General features: G+C 48.8%; 2 protein-coding genes across 5 annotated transcripts in view; one reads left to right on the top strand and one right to left on the bottom strand.

Annotated features, from left to right (window-relative positions):
- The first annotated feature begins 1,750 nt into the window (after positions 1-1,750).
- Positions 1,751-17,988, top strand: part of PCDH15 (protocadherin related 15) — a 638,977-nt gene continuing 622,739 nt past the window's right edge. For 2 of the 4 annotated variants that reach the window (XM_058028642.1, XM_058028639.1), the window contains exon 1: positions 3,758-3,840. The gene's annotated coding sequence lies outside the window, so the exon portion shown is untranslated. Of the gene's footprint in view, positions 1,813-2,508; positions 2,598-3,757; positions 3,841-17,988 lie in introns of those variants that run through there. The other 2 variants (XM_058028641.1, XM_058028640.1) reach the window with 2 other exon arrangements.
- LOC131086343 (basic salivary proline-rich protein 2-like) lies at positions 3,034-3,981 on the bottom strand. The gene has a single exon (XM_058029311.1). The coding sequence runs from the start codon at positions 3,979-3,981 to the stop codon at positions 3,034-3,036; it is 948 nt and encodes a 315-aa protein (XP_057885294.1).

Raw genomic sequence — 17,988 nt, 5'->3', positions numbered from 1 at the left:
CAAGCAGGATTCTCTGCTGGGCTCTCTGTGCCTCATCCAATGGTGGTGGGCAGGAATTCCTGGCCACTGAGGCACCTGGGATGCTAAGCAGCATTGCCCTCGTGCTTAACCTCCTTCTCCTTCCTCTAGGAGATAATTCTGCGATTATAATGAGCTAAAATCTCTCTTTGCAGTTTGTATAGGACTCTCCTGATGGTGAGAAGCAATGATATTTTGGTTACACTGAGGTAAATGCTCATTGGGTGAGTGAAAATACACATTTTAAATTTGCATTTGTTATTGTCCATGTGTCACAACTCAGAGAATTTGTGCTGCATTTAAAGGCTGGGGAGAAATAAATGTGGGTTCCCTCCCCAACCTCAGCCTCCCTCCCTTTGGGTTTGCTAACAGAGAAATCAAAATAAATTTAAAATGACAGAATGGTTTTGGTTAAAAGGGACCTTAAAAATAATTTAATTTCAACCCTCTGCCATGAAAATTTTGGATGTTAAAGAAGCATGAGGGAAGGGAAGTAAGAGAAGAGAGGTTTTCACTCACCTGTGTGCTTGCAGATGATGCTGAGGCATGAGCTGTGAGCTGATTTGCACAGTGCACATTGCCATTCAAATATTTACAGTGTACCTGTGAAGCATCTGGGTACCACAGGGGTTGAAATCCCTGCTCTCATCACTTTTGTATGGGAGAGGAGCACAAGGAGGCTCCATCTGAATCAAAATGACTTTTGTTTTTTACCTTCAGAGAAAGTGAGGGAAGAAATTCCAGCCTCAGGTTCAGCCGGGGGATTTAATCTGGATTTACAGGGGTGAAATTGAGCAGAATGGGGTCACGAGGTGGCTGAGCAAGTGTAAGAACAACTGGCAGCTGAAGGGGATGGTCCTGCATCACCTGCAAGGTCTGCTCATCCCAGACCTGCTCAGCTTGGCTTTGCTGCTTATCTGACTCCTCAGTGATCCCCCTTGGCTTGTTAAAGATGAAGGAAATGCTGTCTTTGGCTGCCAGCTGAGTTTTCTGCTAGTTTAGTGAGGTGAACTTGGTCAAGCAAAGTTGCTGCAAGGCCAAGAGGAACTTGGGGAACTTTTCTTGTGGTGGCAGGGCAGAAAATAAACCCTGCTCCTGTCTTCATGTGAGCAGCTGGGGTAAGAACAGCAGCAGCAGCAACGGGGCTGGGATTTGGGATCTCCAGCCAACCTCAGTCTTATGGGGGTTTTATTGCTAAATAATTGCTCTTGCATCCTGTTCTGAGTGGAGGAATCTGGCCTGGGCTACTCCATTGATCTGGGCTTAAGTTTTTCAGCTTTGGGAGCAGAGGTAGGGGAAGTTTCAGTGTATGTGCAGTGCTGTTCATAAATATTGAAGTAAAACATGAATAATGCCTAAGTCCCTGATCCCACAGGTGGCTGACCCTGCCTGTTTGAGATTTTTATTCAGGTGGTTCACCAAAAATCTCCCATTAAGCCTGCAAAGCTCACATATTCAGGAAATGCCTATATTTAAAACAAATTACCAAGGAGGCTTGTGGGCCTTTATTGAAGTGCACGAGGATCTTTACAAGTATCTCTTGTTTGTCAAGACAAAAAATGTGCAAGGACAACTGCTGCAAGCCTCAACTCCACTTCTGCTAACGAGCTGACTCAACGCCAGCACCGGGACGCACCACATTCCCCCTCCAGCCGCTGTAATTAACATTCATCTTTTACTTCACGGGGATCATCCCCGAGCTAATCCCGCTCTCGGAATCGGGTGCAGTTCCTCTCTGTTCCAGCCAAATTTGCGGCTTCTCCCTTCCCTGGCGAGTCAAAGCAGGGCGCGGAGGTGAGGAAGAGGAGGCGCTGATGGACGAGCCGGGGGTGCCGGGGCGGGAAAGAGGGAAGGGAAGGGAAGGGAAGGGAAGGGAAGGGAAGGGAAGGGAAGGGAAGGGAAGGGAAGGGAAGGGAAGGGAAGGGAAGGGGGGCCGGTGCCTGCGGCTGCAGTTCGCCGTCCCTCCGAGCCGCGGCGGGGGCACACTCCGCCCGCGTTTGGCGAGCGCGGCTCCGAGCGGGGCAAGGCGGAGGCAGCCGCGGCCCGAGGCGGAGGTGAGAACCGGGAATCCCGGGGGGTGGGATGGGATGGGGTGGCATATGCAATGGGATGGGGGACCCTCACCAGAACAGCGACTGAGCCAAGCCCCTCGCTCCCAACCCCTCGCCCCAAACCCCTCGCCCGCAGCCCCTCGCCCCAGCGGCTCCTGGGGCCGCTGGTTGTGGCCACCAGCGCGGTGAGGGTCTCCGAGGGATGGGAGATACGCGGGAGATGCGCTCGGGTGCTGCTCGGCAGCATCCCGCTTCCCTCGGATGGAACTCTGCGCTCCTTGTCGGATTTCCGGAGTGTTAGAGCTCCTCGGGACTCCTGAAACCCAGTGCGAGTCCTGCGGAAGGCTGGGATTGGTTATCGGGATTCCAAAGGGATTAGCAGGGTCCTCTGAAAATATCTGGAGGAAGAAGAACAGATTTTACTCAGCTTCCGCGCGGAAAATTTGTGGTTCCTGAGTCTGCGTTGACGATTGGATTTGAGAGGATATTGAGATATTCGGGATTTACGCGGTCATCTTCACGTGAAAGGTCAGGAGTGATTATTTTCCTTTTTAAAAGGTTTTACAGACAGGTGCTGGTGGTTTTGCTGATGGAGTTGCCCGCAGAAGTGTGATGGAGGAGCACAGGTGAACCCAACAAAGGGGTTTGAAGGCAAGAGAGGAGAGAGGGGAGTTTGGTGTAATTAAACGGGCAAACTCGAGTTTTGTGTTCACTTAGCTAAGGAAGAACTCTCTTCCAAGAGAGAGAGCCTGTCCTGAGTGGTCCGAGCTGAGTGAAGGGGGCAGGGTGAGGCGGCGAACATCTGCGTTTGAAACCAGCAGCGCTTTAGCTCGCCACTTCCCTTGTACCGGCCATAAACATCTGAATTAACGCGGAGTTTGTTCATCGGGAAGCGCAGGTTTGTGCTGCTTTAGGGAGTACCACCAGGGGGTTTTCCCCCTCGGGGTCCAGCAGTGAGTGCGGGTTAGTGCGGGATGCTCCCGGGGAGCCGGCGCTGGGGCTGACCCGCCGCGCACCCAACAGGTCCCCGCGGTGTTGATTCTGAAACTTGGCACGCCGGGTTCGGGCGGGCGGCAGCCGAGCCTCGGAGGAAGCGGGCCTGCCTACAGGTGGCATTTGGGGACCGGGCACCGGCGGGAGCCCAGCCTCGCTCGGCGGTGGGTGCGCGCTGTTCCGGAGTTGGGCTCGGGGAGCGCCGGGCGCGGCTCTGCCGGGGGCTCCATCCCCGGGGCTGCTCCGGCTCGGGGGGCGCGCTGGGAGCGCAGCGCAGCCGCGGAGGGACGGGTGGAGGGAGGGAGGGAGGGATGGAGAGGGGAAGGAGCACGCCCGGAGCCCCCGGCCCCTCTGCCGTGCGCCGTGCCCGCGGGCGGCGGGGCTGCCCGCGAGTTGCTGCGCTATCCCGGAGGAGCGGCTGCCGCGGCGGCGATGCCCGGCGCCCTGGCGAACGCTTGCTGCCTCCTCGCTTTCTCCCCCCCTCCCCGCTCCTCCCTCCCTCCTTCCCATCCTTTTTTTCCCTCTCGCCGATGCGGGAGGCGGGCACGAGCGGCGGCTCCGCAGCGCTTTCCCGGGAGCCGGGGGGGCAGCGGCGGCCCCGCTCCCGCTCCCCCGCCCTGCGCAGGCAGCGCCGCAGCCGCGCTGGCCCCGGCGGGCGGAGCGGCGCCGCCGCTGCCCCCGAGCCCGCCCGGAGCCCGCGGGCCTCGCTGCCACAGGGCGGCGGCCCCCGGCCCGTCCCGCTGCCCGGCGCGGCCCAAAGTTTCCCGGCGGAACGGGGGTAAGTCGGGGGCGGCGGGGGCTGCGCGGGTGCGGGGATGCTGGAGCTGCCCTGGCGCGGCTCCTCGGGCTGCCTCGGCTCCCACCCTGCTGCCACCCTCCCGGAGCCGGCAGAGCTCCTCCGGTGAGGACAGACACCCATCTCTTCCTCCCCTTCCCCATCGGTCCCTGCCGCGGAGCGGAGGAGAGACGGTGACCTCAACTAGTGTGGTGTCGCTTTGAGACGCGGGGTTAATTTGCGAGGGCCGGTATTGGCAGAAATGCAGCGCTCAGACTTTAATATCTGCATATGGTAATGGTAAAAGAAGGGAACCCGTTAGTATTCCGCTCCTGTGGTACTTGGCGCGGGAGAGCGGCTGCTCCAGCTCATTTCCGAGCCGATCTGGGGGAGCGGAGCGGCGCTGGGTGCCTTCCCCGCTGCCTTCTCCTCCCGGCACCGGGGAGTCCTGCGGAGCGGAGACGGGAAGCTCCTCGCCTCGCAGCCGCAAAGCTGCGCAGAGACTCCTTCCCGGGCTCGGGGAGCTTTGGGAGCGGGATTCTGGCAGGAACCAGCAGGGTAAGCCCGGTGCCCCGCTCCTGGTGGGTGACGTGACTCTGCTGCCAGCCTTTTCCACAGCCCAGCGGGTTTATCAGCCCAGTGGCTGATGCGAGCCCTGTGTCGGAAATGTTGTGCCAACTTGAGGGATGCACGGTGAGGTCAGCCGTGGGGGCTGGAGCCCTGAGCGCTGGGATTACCTTGGGAAGAGCAGCACCGAGGTGTGGGTGGTGTCACGCCGGCAGAGGCAGGTGCCGCCTTCCCTCCCCATCCCCTCTGCGTGTTTCGGCAGTGGCCATTAAATGACGATTGGATGCTAATTCGGAGGGAGGGGTGTGGTAGCCGGAGGGGTTTTTGGATGCGAATCAATCCCCGTTGACTCACTGGGGCCCGCCGAGGTGCGGGGGGAAGCCCCTGTGCTCGCAAGGCGGCTGCTGCCACTGCCAGCATCAAAAGTTGAGGTGGAAACATTTCCGTGTCTGTTGCCACCCACCCCCCGACGGGAGGAGGTTCGTGACATATAAATTTCTCAGACTGCTCTTTGGGCTGTCTGCGTGTTAAGCAAATACGTTTCTCACTTCGGCTGAGAACAGTTTTGCTCTCTGATGAGTGGAAACTGGGGGGGGGAAAAAAAGGAGACATTTAAAAATAAAATCAGACCGTATAGCTGGAGTGGTAAAGCAAATGTTCTCGAGATCCCACGTAGCAAGCTGGGGATGAATGCAAACTGTTCCTGCCGTGCAACTTTTCCAAATCGAGCTCTCCCTGAGAGATGCGATCTCCTCCTGCCTGGCAGCAGAGCCGGGTGTGCATGGAGCACGGAACGGGTGCCAGGATGCTTTTCCTGTGCCCTGGAGGGACAGCGGGAGCGTGCTGGCAGGAGTGACAGAGTGACAGCCTTGTCACCCACAGCAGCGGCACGGGAGCCCGCCCTGCTCACAACTTTCTGCCGTGTCAAAGCTTTGGGGAATTTGAGGCAGGTGATTCCCAAACTGGGCACTGCTGGCTCTCCCCTCTTGCTTCAGCTGGGCTCCCTATGTCACCCTCAGTGTCTGCAGGTGACCCGTGCCTAATGTGCAAGGGAATGACCCTGGACAGGTGAAGGGACTCTTAAATTAGTCTTGCTCTTGTTTTTAGTCAAAGTTTCACGTGCAGCCTTTCCTGTCCTGCTTTTTCTGTAACTTCCCGATGACAACATGTGCTCATGTCTGGCAAAATGCGAACGGTTGGTAGAGCAACCTGCTAAACACCTTCAGGAGTGAGTGCTAGCTTGGTGAGCATTTTACAGATGAAGATGTTCGGTCAGCTTTGTGAGACCGTGGTTATCACTCATCCCTCCACCAATGAAGCATCATATCAGCTGTGCAAACGGGCTTCTCAGATCTGGGCTCTGGTTTTCTGTGCAGAGATGGAAGCCTGAAGCACAAAGTGTCCATGGGGTGGATGTGTGGCATGGCTTGGGCTTGGTGGCTGTTTGGGACAGCTCTGCTGCATTTGCTGTAGGCTGAAAGCTTTGTTCTTCAGAAGCTGCCACGGGACTGATTCAGGGATACAGAGCTTTGCCAGGACATCAGACATGAGTTAGAAGTTGGCTTGAGTTATTTTCCCTCAATTTACCAACTAAACTTCCATAAGTTCCTTATTATTGCTCCTGGATGCTTCAGGAACCACATTTTTACTTAAAAAACGATCTCCCTCCTTTCCTTCTTCCCATGCCTTAGCAGCCTGAAATCCATGGACATATAACCCTGAAACCTGGGATTTGAGTACTTTGTTGACAGCTTCCAATGAGGGCCGTAAGTTGTTAAAACTTTGTTCCTGGTTAGCAAGCAGCTGAAGGAAACAAAACCAGTAGCTTTGCACTTTTCCTTTCATGGCTCTAGTAAATTTCTGGTAGCAATTCAGCCTTAGTCCAAATGTTCTCAAACAGGAAAATAACATGAACAGTAGCGTTCCTTGTTTTTTTTTTTTTTTTCTTGTTTTTTTTTTTTTTTTTTTTTTTGGTGTTTTTTTTTGGTTTTTTTTTTTTTTTTTTTAATATTTGTGTCTGCCTGTGGGCCTCTGTCCAGCCAAGCAGCAAAATCTGAAAATAGGAAAGTAAAATCTTTTATATCAGCAAGTCTGATATAAAATCTTGGGTTTGGCAAAGAGAACCTTTTTACCTGTGAAGGTTCTTTTTGGATCCTCTTCATCCAAGCTTCAAATAAACTTAACAGGCTTCTGGCAAAATGAAGCACTGGGGGTTTTTGTGTGTGAACCAGCTGTTTTTCTCTTAAACTCAGAGTGCACAGATGAAAACTGATCTGTTAGCCAATTATTATTTACTTCTTGGTACTTAAAACGTGCTGAGGGATAACTGAATAGTGGAAGCCTGAAGTCAGGATCAGGCCAAAACACTGCTTGAGAATTAAACCCAAGTTTGCTTGTGCTGTCCTATTAATAGTTTATAAATTCAGTGTCTGAACCACAGAAAACAGTAGTTAAAGTGGCAAGGATTATTGCTGAAAATCCTGCAATCAGAGCTTGCTGTTTTAATTAAAAATAACTAATCAACTGATTGATGAAGGGGAAAAAAATGCCTTGCAGGAATATATTAATTTTGCTGCTACCAGAGGATTCCATGTGATGCATTTGTTGATGTGAAGTCTTTTGGGGGAAGAGACACTGAGTGCCTAAAAAGCTTGTGCAAGCACAGCAGAGCAGGAGAGGAGATGCTTCTGCAGCTTTTCATGCTTAGGTGATTTATTACAAGGGACTTGACAATCAGGACTAGCTCAGCAGTAGTTGGAAGTGGTTTGTTTCTGTGGCAGTGGTGCCCTGGCACTGGCTCGGGGTGTTTCTGAGCTGTTAGGGTGAGGATGACAGGCTGTTCTTGGGCTACTGCATGTCTGGCTGGACTTGTATCAAGCTGTGGGTCCAAAGAAGGTGGAGCAAGCAATTCTGATGGCTGGTGACTCACCTCTGAAGGAGGAGTCACTTAAAAGAGTGTATGTTTTGTACGTTTAAATCTACTGATCTGAACTCCTTGTGTCCCCTCTGTGCACCCAAACACAGAGCTTTGTGTGGGACAGGGACAAGGGTGTTCTCCCTGGATTCACTTGGAAAAGCACAGTCAGTAGGGAGAAGGAGAGAATTCCTCTGTTGGCAGAAATTCCACTTTGTCAGTGTGATTGCCCTCAATCCTTGTGTGACAGATGAGTAATACCATGATGGACTCTCACAATTAATGGACAAATATCATGTATACAAGTTAAGTTTTATAGATTTATAGTTGTGTTGTACCTCCTCATGTGGTTATCAAGGGACAGCTGGGTTGGGACATCTGGGAGGGCTGGCTTGCCAGTATGGAACACTGACCTCCAATCAGGATTTGAGGAAGAGATCCCCATCACTGGACAGCAAAGAAGGGGTTGATGGACAGAGGGGTTAAAGGGTTAAAAAGGAAAAACCTCCATTGTGAGCACATGGCAGGGAAAATCTTTTGCTCCCAGTGCCGTAACCTTTTTTCTTTGTTCTGTTGTATTTTTGATAAGGTTTAATAAACCTTCTTAAACTATGAAAAGTGAGTAGCTGTTTCTCACACTATTTCTCACACAGAATCCCAAAATGGTCTGGAAGGGACCTTAAAGCCCATCCAGACCCACCCTGTGCTGTGGGCAGGGATATCTTCCACTATCCCAGGTTGCTCCAAAACCCATCCAACCTGGCCTTGGACACTTCCAGGGATCATGGACCATCCACAGAATGTTAAGGAGCTGCCTTGGAGATTCCAGGGTGCAGCAATCCCCAGCACTGCTGGACTGGGATGAGCAAGGGAACTGTGCGAAAGGCAGGGAAGGTGTTAATTGTTGTTTGTTTGTTTGGGCTGCATCAGAGAACTTTGTCTCTGCTGGGAACCTCTTGCAGGGGTTTTGGAGAGCAATTAGGGGCCCAAACAGAGTGGTGAACCTCAATTAGGAAGCTGCAGGGACAGCAGGGATGGGATGAGCCAGCCAGGATGAAAGCCTTGCCCAAGCTGTGCTGGCTCATCCTGGGAATAACCTCTGGGAAATAATGCTCCAGTGGGAATTTTCATCAGTGGCATCAGGACTGCAATCTCAGCCTAAAGGTGAACAGAGGAACGCTGGGCTTTCTCCCAGCTTTCCTTGGAACTTCAAACAATCCAAGCTTGCCTGGATGATTGCCTGAGGAAGGGCCATGGAGTGCTGTCCTTGTCCAGCCTGTTTTGTCTGTCATCAAGCAATGCCCTGCAACACAGAAAAAAACCAGTTCTGGTTCAAATAAATCCCCTGGAATAGTGCAGTCTGAAGGGCAAGGAAAAAAGAGCAACAGAGGGAGGTTCAAAGGGAAGAGCCACAAAGGCTGCTGCTGTTTTCTGCCACTGAAGTGCTCCCTTATTTTTTTTAATTTAGTTCATAGGCTTCATTTTCTAACCCAGACAAACCATTTGAGGTATTGAGAGAAGAAAGTGAGGTAGAAAGGCAAAGCTGACTGATTAAAGCCGGTGGAAAGATTTCTGGGAGCAGTTTGGGAAAGATGCAAGGAGAAAAATACTCCTGGTAAAGCATTTTGAGGAGCCATCTCAGTAAGAGTGGTGAGTCCTTTCTAAAGTCAAGATTATGCTTAAGAACTGAAATGCTGCTCTGCTTGAAGTGATTTAATTAGTGGGAGACAAACATACAGCCAGTGCTTGTTATTAATTTGGTGGTTGGGCAATCAGATCTGGATGGGAATTCATGCCTAAAATAGCCTTGTTTTTCCAGAAATACATATTAGCACACATTTCTACTTAAACACAGAATTATTTAGGTTGGTTTTAATGGCCAAGGACCCAAGCTGTGAGAAAGAAGGTGTAAATAGCAGTGCCTGAGGATCTGAGAGGGCAGTGTGATAAAGGTTGGTGCTGTGATTTGTCCATTTTCCAGACTTTTTATTGTAACTGGGAACCTTCCTGCACAGCCAGGTTGTTGCATTCATTTCACCCATGTGCTGATTGCTGTATTTACCTCATTCACTTGGTTCCTTCTTGCATATTTTAAACAGATAAAAATTCTCCTGTGTTTCCCATTCAAATTCTTGTGTCCAGCCATTGGAAGGTTTGGGTGATTTTTTTTTTCCTTTTGGGTGGGAGATACAACTGCAATCTGTTCATTGCATTTTGGGCTTTTGACAAAAACATGGATATGAATCCCACTGAGAAGAGAAATTTCAATGGGTGGTTGCAATGTTTTAAATTCCCCCTCTGTTTCTGGAGAAGCAGAGCTATCTCAGCAGGTGCTGTCCTCCACTGGGCATTCCATGGTTGATTTTGGCAAGAGGGAGGGAATCCCTGGGCTCCGATGGCCTGGGTGTGCTGGGAGCTCTCCCATGGCCATGCTCCACGTGGGTATTGTGAGCTGGGTGCCCTCTCCTAGCCCATGGGAGTGTGAAACTCCACATTTCTCTGACACCCATCATCCAGAGCCAGCAGTTCCACTGAGACATCAGTGTGCTCCTTGGACTGGCAGCTCCAAATATTGTTGGGATGACTTTGGGCAGGTTTGTGCTCTGTCCTTGCAGGTCTTGGTCTGAATTTGGCCTCTTTGCAGAGTGTTCCCTCAGTCAAGCCAACACCCTGCTCCCATCACAGGAGCTGGGCAAACCTCAGGGATGGATTCTACAGCACTGGGCAGGTGGCACTTGGATTGTGGGTTGGATGTGCAGTTGGATTTTGATCTTGGAGGTCTTTCCAACCAAGATTCTATGATGATGATTATTATCATGATTGTAGAGAAAAGGAATATTTTTCTAAAAAGGGAAATCCATTTATGGCCTTTTGGGAGTAGGGGAAGAGGCAAATGTTGTTGGTGTGGTTTTGATTGAGCTTTCATGAAACTCTTTTTTGAGTGTTTCCTCTAAACAAATATTTGAGTGTGGCAGCACTCCAAGGTTTTACCTTCTTGAGCACCATGGCTGATCCTTATTCCCAAGATTCTCCCCTGAACAGAACTGTGCTTCACCAAGCAAACTCCGTTTATGGATTATGAAGTTATTGGGTTTTTTCCTCCAGTTTTTACACTTGGGTAATATCCAAGCTTGAAATAAGTTGGGAACCTTTGGTTTCTGGTGGTGTGTTCAACAACACGAAATAACTCAGGGCTTTCTTCTCTGCCCTTGCCTGCAAACAGAGATTGCAAGTTTGAGGAAACTGTTGGTGAGGCAGCACAGTGGAAGTAATTCGAACATGGTGTGTTTAATGTTACTTGTTGCATCTAGAATTGAGTGCAAACTAGAAATGAAACCCACACTCTAATGGAATTAGGTTGTGACACTTCAGTGCCATGTGTATGACAGGGAAAAATGAGCAACTTGATGCAGAAGTAGATTGTCATTGAATTTTTTTTTTTTTTTTTTTTTTTTTTTTTTGGTTCCTGTCAAAGAAAGGGGGGGAGAGATAGATGTGTGAGCACAAGTTAAATTCAAAGAAGCACTGACTGGTTTCTGAATCCATTTAGCTTATGGAGCTTCAAGTTATTTAACATTCACAAATAGGATCTTTAAATCTCTCAAGAACAGTCTGAACTCTGTTACTCAGATGTCCACTAGAATGAATTTCTTCATAATAATGAAATTGCTGCAGTTTTGATAGTCAGGGAGCTTTCCAGGACTCTCATTTTACTTAAGTTTCTGGACTTTTTCCTTTTTAGATGCCCAAATCAATCATAGAGCAGATAATAATCTTCTTCAGCAGCCTTCCTTTACTGCTTTTTCACTTTTTTTTTTTAACTTTCCGAGAGCAATGCCTTTCATTGGAATAAAACTTTCAGTTTAGAGATAGATAAATCTTGTAACACTTAATGTGAAACAAGATAATTTGCATAAATCCTTATACCTGAGGAAGATCTGGATAAATGCACCCAGTGAGTTCCAGATGGGTTTGTTTTTTAAGGATATACAGCCTTGAATAAAACAGGATTCATGACTGATGAACCCCTGGGCTTGTAAAATTCACTCTGTATTTTGAAAAACTCCAGAAGAAGACAGTGCCTGCCTTGCCTCATTGAAGGGAAAGGACAGAGGATTATTGAAATCCCTTAAAAACTCTCTTTTTTGGGGTGTTACAATGATCTCCCTTAGAGTCTTTGACAATGTTCCTATTCTAATATCTTTGAAGGCAGATTACAAAAAAAGAAAATAAATCCAACTATGAAGGAAGCCTCAAACCAAAGGGATTCATCCATCAGAAATATGGATGTTATGTCCTCTTGCCCTCCCACAATTTTCAGGACAGTGACAAGTTTATGGCTTGGGCTGCCAGCCACAGAGGATGTCATTGAGGGCATGAAATTCCAAGTTCTTTCCAAGGATATCCTTGTGTAACTCCTGTGGAAGAAGTGAGCAGGTTTTTTTGGTGGCACAACAGGTAACTGTGATGCCAAGGCTACTGCAAAATGAACAGAGACTTTTGGGCCATGCAAATCTGATAAAAGTGGGGACTTTTTTGGGTAGAAAGGGATCAGTTGAGGGCAATTGTTGGACTGGTTTGAAAGTAATTCTGAACTGGAATTAGGCTGGCAGTGGTTGTGCCAGAGATAGCCCCTGTGTGCTGAGAGGAGGTGGTGGTTTGGTGGGGACGTGTAAAGCTGGAGAGAAAGTCTCATGTAGCTGGATAATTTTTCTAGTCCTAAATTTGCATTGAGTAACCGGAATGTTGTTGTAGAATTCTTCAGTCTGTGTGGTTTAGAGTGAAGAACGTTTTTAACTTGGTGTTAAAACCGGCAGCTACAGGAATCCCAGACTGGTTTGGGTTGGAAGAGATCTTAAATCCCATCCATTCCCACCCCTGCCATGGCAGGGACACCTTCCACTGTCCCAGGCTGCTCCAAGCCCTGTCCAGCCTGGCCGTGGGCACTGCCAGGGATCCAGGGGCAGCCACAGCTGCTCTGGGCACCCTGTGCCAGGGCCTCATCACCAACAATTCCTTCCTAAAATCCAATCTAATGCCCTGCTCCTGTCTCTGTGGAGAAATGTCTCTTTCCGTGTTAGTAACGTTTCCACCTCTCTGCGGGAACACTTGGAGCGCTCTGGGAGGTGTCCAGGGTCCTGAAACGGCAGAACTGAGACAGGAACGTCTCCCTCCTGAGGTTCCCCAAGAAATGTGTCCAGTGGGACTGTGAAATCATGGAAAAACCAGTTCCTTTCCAAAACAAAAACTTTGGAGATAATTGCAATTAACCAATCTGTGTCTCTATAGTGTCTGCTGGAATTCTGCTTTTTGGGATTTTGTGGGAAACCACCTTCTGTCTCCTGGTACAGGTGAATGAATGCACATTGCATTTGCACATGCTCCAGGTCTTTCTAAGTAGAGGAGCATTTATTTTTATTACAAAATAAATGATTTTTTTCCCCCCCTGAAGTGCAGTTTTAGAAAAGGCACACAAAAATTTTAATTTCAAGACTGATGTAGATCCATCTTGTCAACCCACATTTGTTTGCAGTTCTTATATTGCTTTATATGATCTTTTAGTGAAATCAGTTGCAGCTTAATATTCCACAGGAAATTAGGAATAATGAAATCCATCACTGAGGTCCCGTTGTGAGCAGACAGGCTGAAACTCTTGTTAACGTGCTGGTTTACTCACAGAAACGCTCTCTCCCTTTCACTCAGCCTCCTGATCAAATTTTAACAGGAGCTTTGACATTTACATGACATTCACATCTGTAGCAACAGTGTTTCCTTTTCCCCACTGCTCGGTTTTCTCGGAGTTAACATTCTGCTGGAAGCGGTGAGCGGCATTGCGGGAGGGAGCCAGCGAGAAATGAGTGCTGAAATAAATTGGTTGTGTTCTCCAGGCTGGTTACAACTATTTCAGCCTTCTGGAGGGGTTTAACCCACGATTTGGTGGCAGTTTCTGTGGCTCTATCCAACAGATTGTCTGGTCATGGACCCCTTGTTGCTTTTAGCAGAAGGAATTGTGCAGGGTTAGGAATAATGCGCTGCTTTGCTGGTGGTATGGATGTGGATGAGGTTTGGGGCTCAAGAATTTGAGAAGGAGCTGGAAATTTGGGATTGGGCTACAAACCCCTCTGGGAAGGATGAGGGGGATGATGCTCTGCCTTGCTGAGCTGTCTGGAGACCTTGGAAAAGGGGCAGGGATGAGCCATAGGCAGTGTCCTGCTCACAGTGTGGAGGAGCAATGGGAGCTCCAACAGTACTTCTTCCCATTTTTCCTGTTTTTACAGCTATATCCACTTGTGAGTGCTTAAATTCTCTCCAGAGCCTCCTCAAACCCATGGAGCCACTTTTAGCTTTGGTTGTGCTCAAATCAGGCCTGACAGAGGGTTGTGTGTTCCATGAGCATCCACGAGTGGATTGGTATTCATGGAAAATGGGTAAATGCTGTGCTGAAGAAGTTTTGTTGCATGCAAAGGAGGAAGGACATGGAAACATGGAAATTTGGATGTGAAATGTGAAGCAGGCACTGAAGGAGGAAGGGCATGGGAAGATAGAAGCTTGGATGTGAAATCTGAAGGAGGAAGGCATGGAAACATGGAAACTTGGATGTGAAATCTGAAGGAAGAAGGGAATGGAAACATGGAATTTTGGATGTGAAATCTGAAGCAGGCACTGAAGGATTGCAACTGCCCTGAGCATGACCAATGCCAGGCTCAGAAGGATTAATCTTCATTGCCATAGAAGATAAAGCTTTATTTTCAGGTGTTGCTATTTCCCCAGTCTGATGGCCACAGCCTTTCTGGGGAGCTGTATGCCAGCCTTGCCCTGCTGTGTGTTTTTTAATAACAGTGTATATGATTAAATCTTGTTTTCAATTCCATCATGTCTGTCAGGTGGATTTAGAGGTTGAATTAGCAGCATCCCTACTTTAAAAAAATGCATCCAAATGGAGCTACTTAAACCAAAAATCCATGTTTTCCAGATCACAGGGTCTAGAGTTGTTGGCAGTGGCTTTTCTCCTGTGGTTAGCATGGAACCATTTACACTTTTTAGTTGACCCATCCTTATAAAATTTCAGGCAGGCCATAGACTTGAAATTTTGTTAAGAACACAAAGTGAGCTTTGCTGGCCTCAAGATACACAATCAGTTCTTCCTTTCTTCTCCCTTTTTCAATCCCATTGCAGCACATAACAAGTGTGTTGCTCCACTGCTGTTATGTTTCCTTCTACAGAAAGTAAAAAAATAAAAATCACCTTTGTATTCTTGGGAGAAGTGTCAGAGCTCCAAGGAATTGGCTGCACTGTACAATGGTGCCAGCTGGGAGGTGGTGAAGCACAACTAATGAATTTTGGACTCTGAAATCAGCTATAATGAGGAGCTCAGAACCTGGAAAATTATTTTTGAGAGCTGATAGAAACAAGCCCAGTGCTTCTCACCTGCAAGGCTGGATGTTGGCTCCAAGGTAGGCAGGCATGTCTAATGGCAAGAGATTGGTCATTAGATTTCAATCTGCTGGGATGGATGGGCATCCTGGCTCCTTTGGAAATGGGTGGAATTAGGGAGCAGGAGGTAAAAACTGCATCTTCTCTCTTCAAATATGGCCCAAAGTCTTGTTCCCCATTTTCTGTGCCATCCCTGCTTTTCAGTGTTGCTGGATCAGCTTTTTCAAAGAGTTGCATCGCTCTTTCAAACAATGCAGGCTTCAGCTTCTTGTTTTGTTTTAGTATAAAAACCTGATTTTTTTTTTCCCCTTGGGCTTAAAAAGTGAAAAGAAATTAAAGAAAACCAAGACCTTCTGCTGTTTTTGCCACAAAATTATGAAAAAGAAAATGTGGAACACTGGCCCAAGATAAAACAGAAGCCTTGGCATGGTCTTTCAGGGAGATCCCTTGTGAGATGCCAGGAGCCAGCCTCCTGCCCTGGGTTCCTCCAAAGCCATTTCTGATGGCTCTGCTCACCTGTGCCCTGCTCCTTGGTGAGCTCTCTTTGCTTTCTGCCTCTCTCCAGTGGTCATTTAGAAAATCGTTTCCTTCAAGTGCTCAAATAAACAAGTGGCTTTGTTAAAATTCTCATGGGACTTCAGTGCTTGAGGGGACCATTGAGCCTGCCTGGCTGCACATTCCCTCTCACAAAACAAAGCATGTCATGGGTAATATTCCCTCTTCTCAGCCAAAGGCTGATTGCTCAAATTACTCTGCCCATCTCTTACAATTTGTGTTTATTTAAGACCCATATTTTCGTCTTTGTTATTGTGCCAGCGTTGTCCTTTTGCTGAAGTAGTTTCTTGCCCTTTATGGTGTCCCCTGCCTCCACAGCCTATTCTGGAGAGAGGAATTATGTTCCTTTTTTTTTGCCTGTAGTTTCCCAGAGGGAGCAGCCTCTCTCTTGTTAGACCCGCTTTGCTCCCAGCAGCATCAAGAGGTGTGAGCTGAGGTTTCATCTAGGATTTTCTGCACTTAAGGACTTGTTAAATCAAAAACTCCTTGGTGTTTTGGAGTTGTGTGGGCAGTATGCAAATGTGCAGTCCCTAAGGATTAACCCAAACTATTTCCCCTTACATTTGTAATGAGGAAAGTGTGGCTTCCAAGGGTTGGGAGAGCATTGCCAGAGGAGGAACTGCAAGAACTGCAGAGATGGGCAGGGGACAATGGGTTCCAAGTGAAAGAGAGTAGATCTAGATCAAATATCAGTAGGAAGTTCTTCCAGTTCCTCAGCACCCACACAGGGCACAGGGTGCCCAGAGCAGCTGTGGCTGCCCCTGGATCCCTGGCAGTGCCCAAGGCCAGGCTGGACAGGGCTTGGAGCAGCCTGGGACAGTGGAAGGTGTCCCTGACATGCCAGAGGTGGCGCTGGATGGGCTTGAAGATCCCTTCCAACCCAAACCATTCCATGACTCCAAAGTGCTGCTTAGGGAAATGCTGAGAAGAGCTGATATCCTCCCTTCCCTCTCTCTCCACACAGCCTGCACAGTGTAGGCACTTTATGGAGAATGTGAGCAGCCCTTCTGTCCCCAGCCACCCCAATCTGTGTGTCCCTCCTTGGATGAAAGAGGCAGGAGCAGTTTTGCTGCAGCCTTGCCTGGTTTGGGGCAGTTCAGATGCTTTGGTGTGGAGCAGAACTTGGGCTGGTGCTGTGACCTGGGCACCCAGCCCAGCTGTGCCAGTGTCTGAGCATCCTTCTGTGGGGTCTGCTGCTGTGGGCAGAGACCCAGCCCTGCTGGGAGAGATTCCAGGGCACATCTGGCTCTGAGCAGGCTTGGTTGGGTGGTGCCACCCCATGGGCCAGCACTGGGGGTGTCTGACCTGCCAGGAAACCTTCAGCTCCTTTGTGCTCACGTGCAGCATTATTTAGGAATGTTCTGAGCTCTCAGCTGGGTCCCTGCTGGTCAGGGCTAGAGCTCTGCTCCCATCAGAATCAGCCTTTATGGAGGCAGCACCAGGCATGGTGCTTTTTTCCTGGTGCTCTCCTGCAGGACCCTGCTGGCTTCCCTGAGCACACAGAGCCAGCTGGGGTGGTGTGTGGGTGAGGAAATCTTCCAGAGCTTCCAACACCTGGAGTCAGGCACAGCTTGGAAGCTCCAGAGGAACAACCTCAGGTGTGACATTTTATCTGGGTGGGCAAGCACCCACTACTCTCCTCCACACTGCCAGGGAACCCTCCCCCAGCCTTTTTCCTTTGCATTTCCATTCCATTTCCCCTCACACCAGTCCTTCAAGGTCTGTTTTCTCAGGAATATGTCCCCCTTAGGATGCTGTACCAAATAACATCACTACAGTTCCAATGAGGGGACAAACATCACATCAGCTTGGTTTATTGCTGCCTCAGTAGGAATATTTTGAGAAGCTGTTGTATTTGCTGGATGCCTGTGGGTCTTGGGCAGTGAACTCCTCTGATGTTTGACCTCTGCATCGTTTAGAGTGCCCTTTCCTTCCAAAATTGTGTGCACAGAGTTCAGATATACAAATGCAGCTGCTCAGAATTTTATTTCACCTTTTTTTCCCAACAAAAAATTATTAATATAATTATTGTGATCAATATATCATTCATGTCTTAAATCATGTCCAATATAATTGTGACCAATTATATCATTCATGTCTTGAAACACAAATGTCCTGCAGCAGCAGGATGTGCAATGGGAATGGTGGAGCCTTCTGAAAGCACAGCCAGTCTGGCTCTTCCACTTTCAACACCTGGGAATTGTTCAGTTTTTCTGCCCCTGAGTTGTTGCCCTCTTTGCCACCAGTGTACCCTGAATTTCTGGCCAAAATGTGCATCCTTCATAAGCTCCCCCAAGTTTTTTGGGGAAACCTCTGTTTTTAAGACCCTGCTTTTCCCTCATCTACTACATGGCTCCTTTCCTCCTCTGGTTGGAATAAATGGAAAAGATCCCACAGCTCTGTGTCTGCTGCTCCTCTGGCTCTCCAGCAGCCAGTCTGACTCTGCTACTCTCAACACCTTGAACTTGTTCAGTTTTTTTGCCTTGAACTTGTTTATTTATTTATTTTTTGCCTTGAACTTGTTCAGTTTTATATGGCAGAGTAAGGAAAAGATCCCTCAGCTCTGCTGCTCCTCTAGCCCCAGGTTTAACAGCTCATTTTACTCCAGTTTCAGCCTTTTGCTGCAGACCATGGTGACATCTTTCCTTCCATACCAAGAGGAGGGGATGGAAGCAAATATC

Source organism: Melospiza georgiana, chromosome 8 (assembly GCF_028018845.1).
Source record: "Melospiza georgiana isolate bMelGeo1 chromosome 8, bMelGeo1.pri, whole genome shotgun sequence".
Lineage (NCBI taxonomy): Eukaryota > Metazoa > Chordata > Aves > Passeriformes > Passerellidae > Melospiza > Melospiza georgiana.
The sequence above is the reverse complement of the archived record's forward strand: the minus strand, read 5'-3'. Positions and strand labels throughout refer to the sequence as shown.